Source organism: Pollicipes pollicipes, unplaced genomic scaffold (genome assembly GCF_011947565.3).
Source record: "Pollicipes pollicipes isolate AB1234 unplaced genomic scaffold, Ppol_2.1 Scaffold_3216;HRSCAF=3773_pilon_pilon_pilon, whole genome shotgun sequence".
Lineage (NCBI taxonomy): Eukaryota > Metazoa > Arthropoda > Thecostraca > Pollicipedomorpha > Pollicipedidae > Pollicipes > Pollicipes pollicipes.
In genome coordinates, this window is record NW_023596251.1 from 4,542,522 (window position 1) to 4,561,894 (window position 19,373).

General features: G+C 52.0%; 1 protein-coding gene and 9 non-coding genes across 10 annotated transcripts in view; 4 read left to right on the forward strand and 6 right to left on the reverse strand.

Annotated features, from left to right (window-relative positions):
• Positions 1-18,740, forward strand: part of LOC119091028 (uncharacterized) — a 53,805-nt gene extending 35,065 nt beyond the window's left edge. The window contains exons 17-19 of the mRNA XM_037213749.1: positions 15,403-15,588; positions 17,077-17,219; positions 18,731-18,740. Of these exons, the coding sequence (XP_037069644.1) occupies positions 15,403-15,588; positions 17,077-17,219; positions 18,731-18,740 (339 nt within the window). The remainder of the gene's footprint in view (positions 1-15,402; positions 15,589-17,076; positions 17,220-18,730) is intronic.
• On the forward strand, positions 561-632 carry TRNAW-CCA (transfer RNA tryptophan (anticodon CCA)). The gene has a single exon. It is a non-coding gene; the product is annotated as a tRNA-Trp (tRNA).
• Positions 1,436-1,507, forward strand: TRNAW-CCA (transfer RNA tryptophan (anticodon CCA)). The gene has a single exon. It is a non-coding gene; the product is annotated as a tRNA-Trp (tRNA).
• Positions 3,030-3,101, forward strand: TRNAW-CCA (transfer RNA tryptophan (anticodon CCA)). Its single transcript has one exon. It is a non-coding gene; the product is annotated as a tRNA-Trp (tRNA).
• Positions 4,399-4,470, reverse strand: TRNAW-CCA (transfer RNA tryptophan (anticodon CCA)). The gene has a single exon. It is a non-coding gene; the product is annotated as a tRNA-Trp (tRNA).
• On the reverse strand, positions 6,854-6,925 carry TRNAW-CCA (transfer RNA tryptophan (anticodon CCA)). The gene has a single exon. It is a non-coding gene; the product is annotated as a tRNA-Trp (tRNA).
• TRNAW-CCA (transfer RNA tryptophan (anticodon CCA)) lies at positions 7,563-7,634 on the reverse strand. Its single transcript has one exon. It is a non-coding gene; the product is annotated as a tRNA-Trp (tRNA).
• TRNAW-CCA (transfer RNA tryptophan (anticodon CCA)) lies at positions 10,062-10,133 on the reverse strand. The gene has a single exon. It is a non-coding gene; the product is annotated as a tRNA-Trp (tRNA).
• Positions 12,250-12,321, reverse strand: TRNAW-CCA (transfer RNA tryptophan (anticodon CCA)). Its single transcript has one exon. It is a non-coding gene; the product is annotated as a tRNA-Trp (tRNA).
• Positions 17,881-17,952, reverse strand: TRNAW-CCA (transfer RNA tryptophan (anticodon CCA)). The gene has a single exon. It is a non-coding gene; the product is annotated as a tRNA-Trp (tRNA).
• Positions 18,741-19,373: the final 633 nt, after the last annotated feature.

The window sequence follows — 19,373 nt, forward strand, 5'->3', positions numbered from 1 at the left end:
ATCCACACGTCTCTTGAGAAGGTCGAGCAGGCTCAGGCGTGCCTTCATATACAGGCACATTATGACAATGCACTCGGAATATCTACCACAGGCTCTAATTCGCGCGTGCCAGGCCACAGCATGCTTCATGAAACTGTCCTTTTCGTCGCGGGCCATCTTTGATGAACGTTGCCCTCTCCCGATGATCACAATGGCTTGAGCTACTTTTTCTGTGCAATACATCCCAAGCTTATATCTTCTCATAGCTAACATTTCACATCCCCTTGAAATGGCAAGCAGTAAATCAGTAGCAAAATAATTTTGCCGAACAAGATACGGCGAGATCTTTGAAAAAACTTCATGAGCAAAACAATTTAAAGGGACCAAAATTGGTTAGAAAACAGTTCCTGGGGTAGGTATGGCCAAACCTATCGGCTCAGCCTTCCCCCAAAAATTAGAAAGTGACACCCCTGGAGACCACCAGCATGGCTGTAGCACCGGCGCACAGATGTGCGGCAAATGGTTCCGGTGCGGGAAGAAGCGCAGGCTTCGTGATAACGTTACCATCCGCCTTATAGCGGGACTCCGTGGCGCAACGGTAGCGCGTCTGACTCCAGATCAGAAGGTTGCGTGTTCAAATCACGTCGGGGTCAGTCCGGTTTTCTACCGACAGGACAGCCTTTCATTGTCAGCCCATGTTACGGACAGTGTTACGACAGGTTCATTCATGCCTATTAGACTTCCCATGTCAGACTTCCCATTGGAGATCTGTGTCGTTCAAACTATATTGGCGGAAAATCCGTGCTGGCGTTTCGGCAGCATGGTTGTAGCACGTGGCATCTGTTTTAGACGGCATATGTAACGGGGAAATCGAGGTTATTCAGGCTATGGTACCCAACAACAAATTAAACAGCGCCATCCAGGTAACCCGGTGAGGTTTTGTTACCATAGGCTGTGCCGCACGACAGGAATAAAGAGCGGTACAGATAGCTTAGCGAACACCGGGACCCCAGACCGCAGAGGCCAACGCCACCCACAGCACGGATGGCAGGCAGAACAGCGGGGAGAATGTTGTAAATAAACAGGGGTGGCACAGTAAGTGACGCCATGGTTGACAGTGGATCGCTGGATACCATTATGACCACCAGGGGCATCACTTCACATAGTTTTGGGAGGTCAGAACCCACAATCCCTGACCGAGCACCCAATGTTGTCACCCATTGTCCAAGACATCGTCAAAAAATTTGTGTTGAGGGGGTCCGTTGTATTCACTGCGCGTATGCGCCCCTCATCAAGCTCATGCCCTCTCTGCTCACCATATGGCCTCCCTGGCGGCCACCACATGGGCTCCCTGGTGACCACCATATGGGGCTCCAGCGCACACGTGTGACAAATGACGCCGGTAAAGATGGAAGCGCATGCCACCAGACCACGGCTCCATTTTCCTCACAAGTGGGACTCCGTGGCGCAACGGTAGCGCGTCTGACTCCAGATCAGAAGGTTGCGTGTTCAAATCACGTCGGGGTCAGTTCGGTTTTTCACCGGCAAGACGGCCTTTCCGTGGCCAGACCAGTGTGTTACGCACAGTGTAGCTACGTCTCTACGTCTGACGAGCTCCGTATGCTCTGTTGAGGAGTCTTGCCGGCACCAATGCAGCTACCGTTCCAACTATACCGGCGAAAAGAGCACGATGGCGCTTCCGCCGGACAGCTGTGGTCCCGGATGCTGAGTTCCGTTTCGGCTTACATTCACCCATCTAGTTTAGCGGTGCTGCCGCTTGCAGCGCGTCTCCAGGTCATGTGAGGGCATGGAGAGGTCTCGGCTGTCGTATGCTTCAGTGCGGTAACGTTTGACATATGGCGGCGGGAAATGGATCATGAGACATGTGCTGTCTGCGAGCGATTGGTGCGTCATGCTCGGCGTAAAGTAATTCGCTCCGCCGCGTCATGAGACTGCATGCAATACGGATGTCGCCGGTCCAATAATGAGACGCGATCGTAAAGATCTGTGGTGACATCTAAATCATTATCAAACACCCCTGGCAAAGGTGATCTGGGGTGATACGGCGCCGAAGCTCCCGAGTGGGACATCACCTCCAACGGTGGTGATGAGCCCCCCCCCCCTCCCCCTCCGCTCCCCGCTTCCCCTGCGATCGCCCTTTTCGCTACCCACCTACTAAAGACTTCACAATATAATTCCCATAATTGGGCACGGGACATATGCAGGCAGGTACCAAAGGCACAGACTATCCAGTGTCATAGCACGGAGACTTGTTAGCTATTTCAAAATAGCCAGGTATCTGTTGGCTGACAGGCACGCCACAATAGCGACAGAAGGCAGGCAGTGGAAAGGGTGGGTACCGTCGGGGATTTCATTTACCGTCTTCGGCGGCAGCTCAACAAGTGTTCCTTTTCAACACTACAACAGAGCCGCTGTCCGGATAACCCGATGGGCCTTTGTCACTATAGGCTGTGCCGCACGACAGTGGTGATGGGCGGTTCAGATAGTGTAGCGAACACCGGGACCCCAGACCGCGGCAACAAACGCCACCCAGAGCACGACTGGCAGGCAGATAGGAGGGCAGTATTGTGTACACACATATATGGTGAACTCAAGACGCGTGGTGCAATAAAACCTGGTGAAATCTCCGTCACCATGGAATGAGCACGGTAAGTGACCAAACATTGCCTGCAGGGGATTGCTGGACAGGGTTGTGAGCACACCATAGGTGCGCCACACTAGTTGACCGAGGGATGGTAGGCATACAGAGAAAGGCTGGGTGCTGTCAAAACTCTCGGTTATCGTCTTTCGTTCACCGTCCAGCCCCCCCCCCCCCCCCCTCACTTTAGGAGGAGGTTAGTCGAACCCGGAGCGACTCCGCTGTTGGCATCATCTTGAAAGGTTAGGCTTCTTCATTTTGCATTGTTCAGCCATCGTACTGACTTCTTATTTTACGAAACTACGCTCCTTGTCCCGTCACAAGCAGAAACGCCGACTTCCAGACAATATGATGTGAAGCATCGATTGCCGCTATGAATTTTTGGCCGTGGGACTCCGTGGCGCAACGGTAGCGCGTCTGACTCCAGATCAGAGGGTTGCGTGTTCAAATCACGTCGGGGTCAGTCTGGTTTTACCTGGGCGCAATGGGGTTTACATTGCCAAGTCAGTAGTGATGAGCGGTACAGGTAGTGTAGCGAACACCGGGAGCCCAGACCGTAGCAGCCAACGTCACCCACAGCACGGATGGCAGGCAGAACAGCGGGGAGAATGTTGTAAATAAACAGAGGTGGCACAGCGAGTGACGTCATGGTTTACAATGGATCGCTGGACACTTGTGATCACCAGGGGAGTCACCGCACATACTTTTGGGGGTCAGAGCCCACAATCCCTGACCGAGCTCTATACGATTTTCCGGGGTCCCATATGCCAGGGTACGCTCAGTTGATCAGGGGCCCTTCATCATAGTCTACGGTACTTTCCACTTCTTGGAGGGCGTTATGCTGTTGCTGGGCCCTTATAAGGTAAGGCACCGAGACGCTCGACGTTCAGGGGCCATCCACTTTTATCGAGAGATCTTTCCCTTTCATCTCATTTGCGGAGGACTCTTCACTCCTATCGAGGCTCTTTCCGTTAACGTGCTCATACGCTCTTGATCGCATAGGGGTATTTATTCATGGTCTTGGGTAATTCCCCTTTGCTCAGAGGGTCTTCTGCTCTGGGTGGGGCAACACATGTCAGCTTGCCGGGACACTACGGATCGTTTAGGGGCCAACACGCTGGTCTTGGATCCTTTTTGCTTGTTGTGAGGATCCTATACTTGTTGACGGAGGCCACTTTGTTGGCCTCCTGCGGCACCCATGATCGCTCAGGTTTCGTCCTAATTGCCCTTGGTGCATTCGCCGTAGAGCAGGAGTCGAATATGCGCCGATGAACTTTTACGCGCAACCGCCGAACGTAATTTTACATACCGCCGACGCCGTATGTGTCATTTTCATTGACTACCGAATGTGTGACACTGATTATACTAGTACCGCGCGTTCTCAGCATACTTTGAATAATAACATATGTTGTACTCCTTTATGATAACGGTAAAAACGAGCATTGGTCATCAGCCATCACAGGTTGGAGAGTGGGGATGCACCGCCCCCTCCCCCCCCCCTCCCGCAACCTAATAGGAAACTACGCCCGTGCTCTATCTGATAAATGTGTCGTCCAAAGTATATGTTACGCGCCACAGCTATGCTGCCGAAACGCCAGCAGGGATTTTCCGCCAATATACTTTGAACGGCAACTGCTCTAGTGCCGACACAGATCCTCAATGGAACATGGGAAGTCTGACAGGCATGAATGAACCCCTCGTTACACTCTCCGTCACATGGACTGACAATGAGAGGCTGTCCTGCCAGTAAAATGCCCGACTGACCCCGACGTGATTTCAACACGCAACCTTCTGATCTGGAGTCAGACGCGCTACCGTTGCGCCACGGAGTCCCGACGGCTGTGTCATCCCGTAGCCTGCGCTTCTTCCCACACCGGAACCATTTGCCACACATCCGCGCCGCTGGCTCACTGGTGGTCTCAAGGGGTGTCACTTTCCAATATTTGTTGGGAAGGCTGAACCGATAAAGCTTGCCATACCTACCCCAAGAACTGTTTTCCAGCCGATTTTGGGCCTTTCGAATTGCTTCCCTCATCGCGTTTTTTATGATATCGCCGCATATTGTTGGACAAAATTATTTTACCACAGATGAAATGCTCACTTTTTGAGGGGATGTGAAGCGTTAGCTATGAGAAGACAATAGCAAATGATGTATTTCACACAGAAAAGTAGCTCAAGCCCTTGTGATCAATGGGAGAAGGTAATGCTCATCAAATATGGCCCGAAACGAAAAATACATTTTTATGAAGCGTGGTGTGGCCTGGCACGCGCAAATTAGAGCCTATGGTAGATATTCGAGTACTTTGCCATGATGTGCGTACATATGAAGGTACGACTGAGCTTGCACGACCTTCTCAACAGATATATCGGTAAATGAAAGGACAGAGTGGGTAGACTGATGGCCGACTGAGTCTCCAGAGGGGGCGTCTTAAACGTAGCGTGACCAACGATTTGGTACGCGTTTGAAGCTAATGTAAGCAAAAACAGTCTTCAGTTCTGGCGCTTTGGTAGATGAGTTGGGTTTCTCTCATGCAAAACAATTGACCGTCATTATCGCGAGAAGTAGTGTTTAAACGTTCCACAAAACTGGTTGTTTTTGTAGTTTTGTAATTTTATTTGTATTTGTATCATCGAAAACCAGCGTTTATAGCAGATTTCTGACCACTGGCATAATAGCTGTACTAGTGGAGACCTCGCTCGTGCCAATCTTTCTCGGGAGTCCACCAAAGAAAGACCTGATCAAACACAGCTTCAATTTTCTGGTCATTTACACGCACCAATGCTCGCACTCAACGTCCACCGACATAACCAACAGCGGATCTAGTTCTTCGAACCCAGCGAGAGAATTAGAGCATACATGGTCACGAATGGTACGGCTTATATACCATGCGCGTAGGAAAACATTCATAGTCACAGGGTCCAGAAATGATGTAATAGCTAACCAATGAGAAACGAGTACGGCATCGTACGATGGTCGGCTAAGCCAATCAAAAAGTAGGGATTGCCTTGCGATTCCAGAACTATTTGGTGCAACTGACAGGTGATGAGGTACTGAAGGCGACTTTTTAAAGGACGTATGGAGTAGCATTACGGAAGCCAGGCCTAGCCCAGGTTCCGACGCAACATATGGAATGCGGTGAGTGATCATGCCTGGACTTGAACGGAGGCGAGTCTAGTGGCTGCCCATAACGAACTTAGCCTCACGGCTGATGCAATCACGTGCCACCCGACTGAGGGTGAGTCACTCGGCCGGCAGATTCAGCTCATGCGGCGGGCGTTCATGTGTGGCTAGTGCACGGCGGCGGGTGGATACCTACAGAACAAACTGTTTGAAGGTGAAAAGTGGATTTGTTTCGAAGCTGTGCTTGTGGTAAGGCATTCGCAAGCCTATCGACAACACCCAGTACTGTTTTTGCCCTGGAACGCACCGCACAAACTATGCTGATTGCGTTCCTGACACCTTTGTTGTGTTACAAGCACATGGAAGATACACCACCAAACTGTACTTTAAATCCTCCTATCAACGATGCAAGGGGGTGTAGAATCAACTGCCGTCGCCTGTCCTGTCTGTTCTTAAAGTGGCAATCGAATACCATCACAGCCACGACTTTGTGCCGCATGCACTTTTCACTGTTGAGAGAGCACAGGTGAGATTTTATCTGGGTCACCATGTACTTGTACAAGCTTCGACAGGCTGCTGTCCATTGTTGTTGATCCCAGTCCAGTTGTGGCCACGTGAAGAGCTTGGCAAACGCCTAGAGCATGGCCCAACATTTGGCGGATATTACAGTACGAAAGCATTAGGTGCCTACTGCGTACTAAATGGCGCACAATAAACATGACACTTATAGTGATGTGTCTGTCAAACTCAAACACCTAGTGTACCAATATTTACCAAAATAGTGTAATATACAAAAATAGAATTTTCTTCGGCACAATATAACGTATCTGCCCATACGCATAGAGGGGCTCGGAGGTGCATTTGGAGAGGGGGCTCAATGAAGGACGTCGTCGGTGGTCAGAAGACTCACCAGCGATGCTCAGCAACCGATGTTTAATCTGTTCGTGCGTTACCTCTGTTGATAAAACCCTCCCCTCTGTCTTGTCTGGCGGCCGTGCTGCGGATAGCGTTGATTCACAGTTTGCATATCGTGAAAACGCCGTGGTTTCCTGACTTGGCACTGTAAATCCCATTGTGCCCAGGTAAAACCAGACTGACCCCGACGTGATTTGAACACGCAACCTTCTGATCTGGAGTCAGACGCGCTACCGTTGCGCCACGAAGTCGCACGGCCGGCGTTCATGGCGGCAATCGATGCTTCGCATCATATTGTCTGGTAGTCGACGTTTCTGCTTGTGACGGGACCAGGAGCGTAGTTTTGTAAAATAAGAAGTCAGTACGATGGCTGAACAACACAAAATGCAGAAGCCTAACCCTCCAAAATTATTTCAACAGGGGATAACAGGTAATCACAGATCTTTACGATCGCGTCTCATTATTGGACCGGCGACATCCGTATTGCATGCAGTCTCATCATGCGGCTCAGCGAATTACCGTACACCCCGGGCACGATGCACCATTCGCTCGCAGACAACACGTGTCTGACGATCCATTTCCCGCCGTCATACGTCAAACCTTACCGTACTCTGGTTTGTAATATATGAGACAGCCGAGACTCCCAAATGCCCTCACATGACCTGGAGACGCGCTGCAAGCGGCAGCACCGCTAAACTAGATGGGTGAATGTACACGGAAACGAATTTCAGCATCTGGGACCACAGTTGTCGGCAGAAACGCCATCGTGCTCTTTTCGTCGATATAGTTGGAACGGCAGCTGCATTGGTGCCGACAAGGCTCCTCCTCCTCGAAAGGACGGTACGTTGTCTGGCCACGGAAAGATCGTCTAGCCGGTGAAAAGAAGACTGACCCCGACGTGATTTGAACACGCAACCTTCTGATCTGGAGTCAGACGCGCTACCGTTGCGCCACGGAGTCCCACTTGTGAGGAAAATGGAGCCATGGTCTGGTGGCATGCGCTTCCATCTTTACCGGCGTCATTTGTCACACGTGTGCGCCGGAGTCCCATATGGTGGCCGCCAGGGGAGGCCACATGGTGGCCGCCAGGAGAGGCCTTATGGTGGCAGAGAGGGCATTAGCTTGGTAACGAAGTTTAGTCGATTATAAGCCATGTTATACATGCAGTGCAAACTTCGAACACGAACCACGTTTTGTGCAACACTTCAGGAAGTTGAATAGGGATACTAGATAGGACGAAAATTAGACGAGGAATCGAAGAACATAAGAATAGCGCCATAACTGAGCATAAGAATGCAAGCAAACAACATAGATCACGGATTAATATGCGAGAACGCCTCGAGAGGGCCAAAACAAACGCTCATAACGGTATGTGAGTTCGGCCAATAACGACACCTCTCGATAAGTTCAGGTTCTGCAAGTGAGTCAGCCCGTCTGCTACGGTACGACTTTAGCACGGCCAGTTTGTCAACCCTTATGAAGTTATTCAGTCGTTTCATAACGGAATCAAGCGATGACGTATCGCAGATGACTTATACCAAATAGTGAATTTGTTTTGCATAGAGGAGTTTTATCACTTAAAAGGACACCAATACCTACAAGTAATCTCATTGCATTATGATTGGTGCTTGCCTCAGTATCTTACGATTCACAACATTCGTTTTATTCCCACAGGCAAGGCAGCGGAAAGGGTGTGCGCCGTCAATGATTTCGTTTCACGCCCTCGTCGGCAGGTTAACAAGCGTTCATTTCAGCACTACGGTACAGCTGCCGTCCGGATGGCCTGGTGGGACTTTGTCACTCTAGGCTGTGCCGCACGACAGTAGTGATAAGTGGTACAGATAGTGTAGCGAACACCGGGACCCATACTCGCGGCAACCAACGCCAGCTGGAGCACAGTTGGCAGGCACATCAGAGGGCAGTGTTGTAAACAAACAAATATGATGAACTCACGACGCGTGGTGCAATAAAACCCGAAGAAAACTCGGTCACCATCAAATGAGCACGGTACGTGGCCAGATATTGTTTGAAGCGTTGGTTGGTTGGTTCTGGACATGGTTGTGACAACATGGCACACCGGCGCACACAGGTGTGACGCGTTGTTTCCGTTAAGGGTGTAGTTTGCTGTTCAGTTGCAGGTCTCCAACGCCCCTAACTTGGAATCAGCCCTCTAACTTTGGCTCCAGCCTCCCCTCTCCCTAATTTAGGAGGAAGTTGATCAAACCCGGAGAGACTTCCTTGCTGGTGTGATTTTGGAAGGTTAAGTTTCTTCATTTCACATTGTTCAGCCTGCCCCCCCCCCCCCAACCCCGCCTACTTTTTCACAAGACTACGCCCCTGGTTGTGGCACGAGCGGAAGCGCCGACTACCAGATGGTTGCCGGGGGGCGACGGGTTGCGGACTCCGTGGCGCAACGGCCCGACTCCAGGCCAGAAGGTTGCGTGTTCAAATCACGTCGGGGTCAGTCTGGCTTTACCTGGGTACAATGAGATGTACGCTCCTGGGCTAGGAAAGGAAAACGTTCTCTACAATAGGCAAACTGCAAACCAACCTAACCCGCATCATGGCCGCCAGGCAGAACAGATGTGAGAGCACTGTTAACAAACAGAGATAGCGGAGGAAGTGACGAAGCATTTATCTACAAGCAGCGGGGGGATCGCTGGACAGCATTGTTGCCATCAAGAACGCAACTTTATATACATTTGTGGACCTTAGCCCCCAGTCTTTGCTTGAGCCCCCCCCCCCCCCCGGCATGCTCCTCGGAGCCCCGGAATGCAAAGAGGCATATCCAAATATGTGCAAAGATGGAAAACAGGACCAAAAATATTTGGCTCACCATGTGTTTAGGTTTAGAAGACATAACACTATTAGGCTGACGTTTATTGTGTGCGAATTTGTATCCAGTAGGTATCTAATGTTTTCGTCATGTCAACTCCGTTATATCTTAGGCCGTGATGTACGTGTTTCACATTCTTTTGGCTGATAATTCCTGGAGTGGGAAGCTTAGGATTTTGTAGTCCGGTTTTCCTTCTTTGTAAATATGCATTCAGGGGCTCAGAGAAGCATGAGGGTGGGGGGGGGGGGATTAAATCAAGGATTGAGGGCCTCAGGCCCAAAATTTCATGGAGTGGCGCCCGTGGCTGTTCCATTGCTGTCCGATTGGAGGAGATGGGGATGGAGGTGCTGAGCCGACACAGCGATCCCCTGGTTACTTGACAACGCTCAGTCATTTGCTCTGCCACCTCTGTTTGTTTACAGCACTCTCTCCTCTGTTTTGTCTGCCGGAAGTGCTGCGGGTAGCGTTGATTCACACTATGTCTATCGTGAAAATGCCGTGCTTTCCTGACTTGGCAATGCAAACCTCAGTGCGCCCAGGTAAAACCAAGCTGACCCCGACGTGATTTGAACACGCAACCTTCTGATCTGGAGTCAGACGCGCTACCGTTGCGCCACGGAGTCGCACGGAGGGCGCGGATGGCGGCGTTATCCCGTAGCCTGCGCTTCTCCTCCCACCGGAGCTATTTACCGTCCATGTGTGTGTCGGTGAGCCATATGGTGGCCACCAGGGGGTTCACTTTCCAAAGTCAGTTGGAGGTGCTGAGCCGACATGATTGAGCTTACCCACCCCAAACTGTTTTTTCCGGATTTCTCTCATTTAAAGATCCCCCACAATAATGTTTTACATAGCTCTTGATATTACACAATTGGTTTGCTGTGGACGAAAGACATTCCATTTCAAAGGGATGTGAGGCGGTGCACTTGCGGAGAGCTTGGAATGGGATGCAATTCACACAACAACATCTTAATACCCCAATCACTTGTGGCGACGAAAGTAGGTCCGTTCATCGAGGGTGGTCCGAGGCGAAAAAAGCAGGTTTACGAGCATGGCGTGCCCTGAAATGTACAGGTTTGCAGCATGTGGTAGATTTTTGAGTACTTTGCCATAATGCACCTTTATATGAAAGCAAAACAAAAATGCACGACGGCCTTCGCAGCAGACATGGCGGTAGCTGGAACGGCAAAGTTGATAGGCCGATGGCTGGCTGCGTCTCCACGGATATCCAGAGAATCTGAAAAATAGCGTGACCCACGCTTTGACACGTGCATGAAGTGGATTTAAGAGAAAATGCTGTTAGTTCGTATTACTTCGGGTGGCGAGTTGGGAGCTCACATGTTTGAAATATTTGGCCACTAGTATATCAAGAGGTAGTGGTTGAACGTTATAATAAAACTTTGGTCTATTTGGAAACCCGGTGTTTCGAGCCTGTCCTCAGGCTAAAAATGGAATCATAAGTCGTTCAGCAGCACCCCGATAATTTCAGTCGCAACACACCGCACAAAATGTGTGTGTTGTTTCTATTCCGCTACACCCTTTTTTAGGCGCAGCCATGTGGAAGATACACCACCAAACTGTATCTTAAATCGTCACGTCGACGATATGAGGAGTGTCGGGTCACTGATGACTACCGCTGCCGCTGATCGTGTTTTGCTTCGCTGGCAGTCAAATGCCACCGCAGTCACAATTGTTTGGCATATACACTTATCACTGCTGACGGGAACATGGGTTAAGTTTTAACATAAATGTTACCTGCAACATCGGCCACCCTGTGCTTTTAGGAGCTGCCAACTATTGCAGCCTGTTGTGATTGTTGTTGATCCTAATCCAGGTGAAATTCATTTAAAAAGCTTTAAAAGCCTGCAAAGTGGCTTAACGTATCAAGGAGTTCACATTACAAAGGCATTGGGTATTTACAAAAATACATTAGGTGCAGCATGAGCATGGTACCAATAATGATGCGTCTAGGTACGTAGCGTACCATTAGTTCATAACATTTGGTATATTTCTTTGACACAGTATTGTCTCTTTACTGACATGATTCGATGGGCGTGGGGCGGGAGATGGGGTATCAAGTCAGTTTTAGGTGAGCCCAAGCCCTAAACTTATATAAAATCACACCCTTTGTGGTCGCAATCCAGTTCAGCGATCCTCTGCAAACAATGTTTGGTCACTTACCGTGCTCATTCGATGGTGACGGAGTTTTCTTCGGGTTTTATTGCACCACGCGTCGTGAGTTCACCATACCTGTTTGTATACTGCTTTCCTAACTGCCTGCCAGTCGTGCTCTGGGTGGCGTTTGTTGCCGCGGTCTGGGGTCCCGGTGTTCGATACACTATCTGTACCGCTTATCACTACTGTCGTGCGGCACAGCCTATAGTGACAAAGCCCCACCGGGTTATCCGGACGGCAGCGACGTCGTAGTGCTGAAAAGAACACCTACTGAGCTGCTGTCAGAGGCGGTAAACGAAACCACTGCTTATACAGCACCTAGATCTTCTGCTGCCTAACCATTCTGTTGAGTTTGTTGTTGGGTGCCAGGGCCTGGGGAACTTCATATATCCGTTATTTGTGCCGTCCAAAGCAGATGTAACACGCCACAGCTTTGCCACAGAGATGTCCCCGCTGTATTTCCGCTGATGCAGTTTGAACAGAAGCTACTTTAGCGCCAGCAAAACTCCTCTACAGAGCACACGGAATTCGTTGCGCCTGCGCCTGCCCTTTCGGTAAAAGCCGGCATGACCCCGACGTGATTTGAACACGCAACCTTCTGATCTGGAGTCAGACGCGCTACCGTTGCGCCACGGGGCCTCGGATGTCTTCGACTGACAGCCTGGCAGCCTGGCATTGACAGCCCTTCGATCTGGTGGCCTGCGCTTCTGCTTGCACCGAAGTCACTTGTTACACATGCTCTCGCCGATGCGCCATATGGTGGACACCAGGTGTGTCACTCTCCAAAATCAGTTTCGGGAGGTAAGCTGATTAAGTTGAACTAAGCCTCCTCCAAATCACTTTTCCCTTTAAGTGCGTCCTTTACGATAGAAACTATTGTGTGCTTACATTTTGTAGTGCTCCTATTGTTTTCCGTTTTCACCGTGCAGGAAGGACTTCCCATTTCAAGGCGATGAGAAGCTCCTTTTTTGCGAAGAGGTTGGTTAGAATGAGATGCAATTGGCAGAAAAAAGAAACATTGGTGATCAAAGAAAGCTGGTGTCGTTCATCGAAGGTTACCGGAGGCGCAAAAAGACAGTTTTACCTGGCATGCCGCGGCCTGACACGTGCGGACGAGAAAAGCCCGTTCCGCAGACCCAGAAGGCCCTTTTCTGAGTGCACTGCCTGCACTACACGACCTGTTCAACACACATACTGGATGGACAAAGTTGATGGACTGGTGATCAAAGAAATCTCCGAAGGGGACGTCTTAAACCTAGCGTGACCTATGCTCTGACACGTGTTTGAGGCTAACAAGCAAGACAGGTCTGGAGTCTTGGTGCTTCGGATGATGAGTTGGTAGTTATCATGAACAAAATGATTGACCGTCAATCTACCGAGGGGTAGTGGTTGGATGCTTTTTTACTTTGGTGGTATTTGAAAACCGGACGTTTTGAAGCTCCGCTCAGGCCGAGGTGTGTTTGCAAGTCGATCAACAGCACCTGCATATTTTTTTTAGTCGGAACACATCGCACATGTGTTGATTCGATTCTTTGACGCCCTTCTTGTACAACTAGGTGGAAGAAATATCGCCGCCCTGTACTTTAACACGCGCCTGGGTGGCCGGCTGAATACCCTCCGTTCGGGTGTGGGCCAGTTTGCACCCACCTCCGAGATCTAGGAAACTAAGATAGCTAGAGGCTTTAATTTCACAGACGCGTAAGCCTGTATGTGAGCTCACCTATGGCAGCATGGCAAGTTCCTTAGTCATAAAATTGGTGTCAGATAAAGGTAAACAAGGTCAAGCTCCAGATCAGTCTCCCATGTGCCCCCAGGCTTCACGCAACCGCTGTGAACCTATAGACCCGTTCGAGGCAAAAGGTCAATGGTGTCAATTTAAGGTGATTGATCTTATTTGACATTTCAAAGATCAAAGTGACCAAAAACTACGAATTTGCTGCAAAAAGGCGTCAGGGATTACGCCCTGCGATATTTTCATAAAAACAAAATGCTGGCCCGGGTTGTTTTAGTTCATTGACCTAATCTGAACTTCAAAAGCCCGCGGAGCATGTCTGCTCCGGTCCCTGGCATTCATAATTTTGAAATGAGCACAGAAAGTTCCCATAGCCAAGCTCCCGAATAAAAATCTGGAGTCAGACGCGCTATCGTTGCGCCACTGGGTCCCATGGGGTGCAGAAAAAACCGGCTAACTGGTGCCCTGTGCTTTTGTTTGCACGACAGCCATACACGTACGTGGTACATGGACAGAAGTGCGCCGTGCGCGGTTGCGGGCCATGCACCACATACTTATATGCCGTATGCCCGCGTACGAAGCCTGTGTGCGTAGGTGCACCATGTTGGGGAGCGCAGCACACGTGTTTTTTCATGCGCTCATTCGCAGATACACGTCTTTACTTACTGCCCTCGTAAACTGGGTACGGAACGTTCGCCAACAGACCAGGTGCACCGAATGGGTCGAAATCGCTGCCTATGCGCAACGCAACTAGAAAACCGCTGATGGGCGAGCAAACGTCCTTCCTTTCTGCTGGCTGCCCACCATACAACGTTAAGCTGATCTGACCTGCTCACCCGCCACCTGCGTCCTTCCGAAGTGACACAGCCGCCCAGGTTTCACGTGTGCTGTTGGTGCCGGCGGATGACCTCGGGTTGTGTGCCGCGCGGCCGCTGGAAGCAGTGATGTCATGGAGCGCGTGACGGGCGGGTGACACGGACGGCCGGCTGCCGACGGGAGTCTGCCGTCTGTCAGTCCTGGACCACCGGGGCCACGTAACCAGTGCAATAGCGATTCACATTTAACCTAGACTTTGCAAGGTGTAGATCTGCAAGATCTAGATGTACCAGAACGAGCTCTGTCGCCTGCTGCTGGCCGCCTTACTTACAGTTGACGTCTGTGGTACAACAGGCCTAGCATGCCGTGTATGATTGTTAGACTGACGCCGTCTGTTTGGCATGAGACCTTGTGACACAACTCCACGGATGACCTAACCCTCCAATTCTTAGAAACCGATCGCTCACCATCAGCACAGTAGGTTCTTTCCGGCCGTCATACGTTATGTTACCATACCCTGGCCTGGAAGCCGCGCAACACCCGCGACCTCTCCCGACCCGCAGATGAGTCAGAGCTGCGCCGCGACCTCGGGTGCCCCTTACAGTGAGCCTGCCGCGTGCGGTGATCTCCCACAGTCTTGTGACTCATCACGCCGCGTCCTCACACAATTACGTGACGTGCTGCGCCGTAACGCTGTGCGTAACGTTATGCGTAGCGTTGTGCCGTGCCGTGCGCAAGCCGCAGGTGGTTTGAGGGTGCGGCGGACCGCGCCGTGTCTGGAGAGGACAGCTTGTGCTCCGGCGGGCAGCTCCATAACATGGCACGACAGCGCGCCGTGCCGCACGGCGCCGCAATCGGGCTGACTGGCGCACTGTGCCGCAACGTCAGGTGGTGTCACGCGTGATGCCCTGACCAACGGCGGCGGCGCGACGCACCGTGCCGTTACTCCGTAACAGTATGCAGTGTGGTGCATGCACCTTGTATTTGTCCTGGGAGCGCCCTGGGTCTGTCCTGGGAGCGCCCTGGGTCTGTCCTGGGAGCGCCCGGGGTCTGTCCTGGGAGCGCCCTGGGTCTGTCCTGGGAGCGCCCTGGGTCTGTCCTGGGAGCGCCCTGAGCCTGTCCTGGGAGCGCTCCAGGCCGGCTTGTCACGTGACCCCGCGCCGCGCCGTCAGATGCTGATTCGCGCTCTGGAGGAGCTCAAGGAGTGCAAGGTCGACCGGGCAACGCTGGACGAGCTGATCGAGACCAAGGCTGACCGGTCCAGCGTCGAGAAGAAGGTCTCCAGCTGGCAGTTCGAGCAGGCGTGCCAGGAGCTCAGCGAAGGCCTCGGCTCCATGCTGGAGAAGATGGGCTCACAGGTACGCTCTGCACACCGGCGATGCCCCCCGCCTCCCTCGCTACCCCCCGCAGGGTCTGTTACCGTTTGGTACTCATTTTCGTGGTACTGCATCATGGGAACCATTAATCCATACCCGGCAAAGATAACTGATGCCCCATGTGATCATACGACTGAGAAGAGATAATGGTGTCAAGGATAGAACAATTGGTCGTATAATCGTCCTTACCTGGTGTTTTAGTCTTCACACACCGTCTCGGCCAGCTATCTCTCCGGTCGTCGCCAGGTGTCGCTGCGTCCTACGAAAGGCTGGATGATGTTTGGCCTTCAGCCATGTAAGCGTCACAGCCCAAATGCTGTTCTTGGAATTGTTTGGATTAGAACCGGGGTGTTCTGATCGCGAGCCCAGTGCTGCACCAAGTGAGGATTTTATCCGGGGTGTTCTGGTTACGAGCCCAGTGCTTTTCCAACTGAGGTAGCCGGGAAGCGCGACAGACGAGAACGATACTCAGGACAAATATCATTTCTGTGAGGTCATGTGACCGTATGATCGCCCCTTGGACCATATGATCTGATATGCAACAACTTACTGGTCTTTAAGCTGTACTCCTTGATCTGCCAAAATCCACCTTGCCACACCCACCCACTTTCCCCGAACCCTTCACCATCGCCACGCCACCCCATACCCTGTCCTGTTGCCCCCTGACCCCCACCGCTGACCTTCCACCCGGTGTAACCCTCCACCCGGTGTATCCTTCCACCCGGTGTAACCCTCCACCCGGTGTATCCTTCCACCCGGTGTAACCCTCCACCCGGTGTATCTTTCCACCCGGTGTAACCCTCCACCCGGGGTGTCCTTCCACCCGGTGTAACCCTCCACCCGGGGCATCCTTCCACCCGGTGTAACCCTCCACCCGGGGCGTCCTTCCACCCGGTGTAACCCTCCACCTGGGCGTCCTTCCACCCGGTGTAACCCTCCAGCCGGGGCATGCTTCCACCCGGTGTAACCCTCCACCTGGGCGTCCTTCCACCCGGTGTAACCCTCCAGCCGGGGCATGCTTCCACCCGGTGTAACCTCCCACCTGGGCGTCCTCCACCCGGTGTTAACCCTCCACCCGGGCGGGCGTTCCACCCGGGTAACCCTCCACCGGGCGTTCCACCGGTGTAACCCTCCACCGGTGTATCCTTCCACCCGGTGTAACCCTCCACCCGAACCTCCACCCGGGGGTCCTTCCACCCGGTGTAACCTCCAGCCGGGCGTCCTTCCACCCGGTGTAACCTCCACCGGGGCATCTTCCACCGGTGTAACCCTCCAGCCGGGGCATCCTTCCACCCGGTGTAACCCTCCAGCCGGGGCGTCCTTCCACCCGGTGTAACCCTCCAGCCGGGGCATCCTTCCACCCGGTGTAACCCTCCAGCCGGGGCATCCTTCCACCCGTGTAACCTCCAGCGGGGCGTCCTTCCACCCGGTGTAACCCTCCACCCGGGGCGCTCCTCCACCCGGCGCCAGGAGACCGATTGGATCCGCAGCGTGGACGAGATCCACGCGACCTGCACAAAAGCTGGACCGCGTGGAGCTTGGCGCCAGCTGCGCCGCTACATCAACTCCACGGCTCAAGGAACATCATGGCCAAGCCTGAACCGGCTGATCGCGCCGAGGACGAGATCACGAAGCGGCGCACGCGCCGCAAGATCATCGGTCAGTGGCGCCGGCAGCCAGAGGGGGCCTCGGTGGACCAACCGGGGAGGGCAGGCGGTTTGGGCTGCACGTACCAGGCAGGTCTCTTTTGTCTTTTCAGCTGGCCGTGTAGCCACAATTAATTATCCGGATTGAGCTAGTTCCGTGTGTGGCGATAGCATCTCATGACAGGCGTGCACGTCATATGTGCTTCCGCGCCGGTGGAAAGCTCTCCTCAAACCTCAAAATCGGATAGACATGACGATGGCGAATGTGACTTTCGACAGGTCAGACAGGCTCGCGACCACGACCCGGTTACCGCAACACCTCGGAATGTCGCGCCATACCAAAACCACGCGCAAAAGCTCTTACAAACACCTGTCACCTGGATATTACAAATGCCGCCTAGGTGGACAGGGACGGATATGACTTGTAATGTGTGATGTCGGGTTAAAGGGGTCAGGGCTATTTGCCACTGGCCCGTCCAAGTATATCACGAACCAAATAGTGCTTACCGCGTGCCGACATAGTCACTCCTTGTATTATGTAAGGTCCGTTGGACGCACATGCGTGGGCTACACTGTCCGCAGTCCGGCCTGACAACAGAAAAGCCACCTCCATGGTGGAAAACCGGACTGACCCCGACGTGATTTGAACACGCAACCTTCTGATCTGGAGTCAGACGCGCTACCGTTGCGCCACGGAGTCTCGGTTGGATAGGGGTTGACGGCTTTCTGCTAGTCTGTGCTTTTGTTTGCAAGGTTATCATGCACGCATATGGCATATGGACACAAGTTTGCGGTACGTGGATGTGAACACGCGTCATACCCGTATCCCACAGCTGTGTGCGCAGGTGTGGCGTGATGGGGTGCACGACGTCCTTTGTTTTGTCGAGTGTTCATCCACATTGTTACCACCTGAATCTTTTCGATTCGTTCCACATTTAGACGAATTCAATTGGGCTAATTGACCATTGGACGGTTTGTCTCATTGTCCTTCGTCGTACTCACAGTTTAGTAAATTGACATTTGGTCAATGACCATTCGGTAGTTTTCCAGTCTAATGGTCATTCTCCTAGATCCCGTCTCGGCACATTGCCTATTCACGTTTCGGCTAAATAGCATTTCAACTTATTTGCATTTCAAAACATTGGATGTCTTTAAACGCACGTGTCGTCTATAAGCTTTACGCCTGAAAGAACGTTCATTTTTTAACGTGACCGCAAAAGCATTCGAGCTATTTACATTTGTGGAAATATAATTTGGCCGGACGTCATTCGCCAATTTGCCCGGCAACCACCTACTCATAGCTCAGCCACAGCCGCTGTAGGCTGGTTCTCGGCCTGCATGATCTGCTCATGCGCTGCTGGCCCTGTGCCGACTCCTCAGTCATCACTACTGCTGATTTGACGACGGGGTAGACCATGTTGTCAATTTCCTTGACCTTTGCTGTGTCTGCTGCTGACGGGCCGCACCATACACCCCAGACGTCGCTAGTGACTGGATGCCACATTCCCCGGCAGTCACAGAGGTTATGATTATTATTGCGAAACTTGGCGAAATTCAGCGGGTGGCTATTGTAACGCCGCGTACAAACGTATTCTAACAGCAGCAAAAACAGCATAGATCAACATAGAATACGCAACACATGCAAATCAGACGTAACGCCAGCGATAGACATATGGTGCAAAGGCGTAGGAACGTTTCATAAAGTGGGGGCCAAACTCTGGGCGTACCTCAGGAACTTTGTCTGGAAAACAAGCCCGACGACCGGAGGGAGGGGGGGGGGGGGGGGGTAGCGATGTGGAGGTTATCGCTCTTTATTGTGATGACTGCTATTCTAGATATGCATCTAGAGCTGTTTCTCACTGGTGCACACTCTTGCCTATCCGACTCATCTATGTCATTCGAGAAACAAGGCTTTCCAGCTTTTCAAGGTAATTCGTCCACTTCAACGTTGTCTGTCCTGGAGGGCCGATATTTCACGAGCGGGTAGGTATTTTGGGTCATTCAGGAGGCGTCTTGTCTCCACAGCGTAGATGCCGAAATATGGCCTGAACATGCTTTTCAAGAGATAAGACATGTCGTGGCATTTTAGGCGGAAACCAGTTCGGATGCTTGAAACTGCCA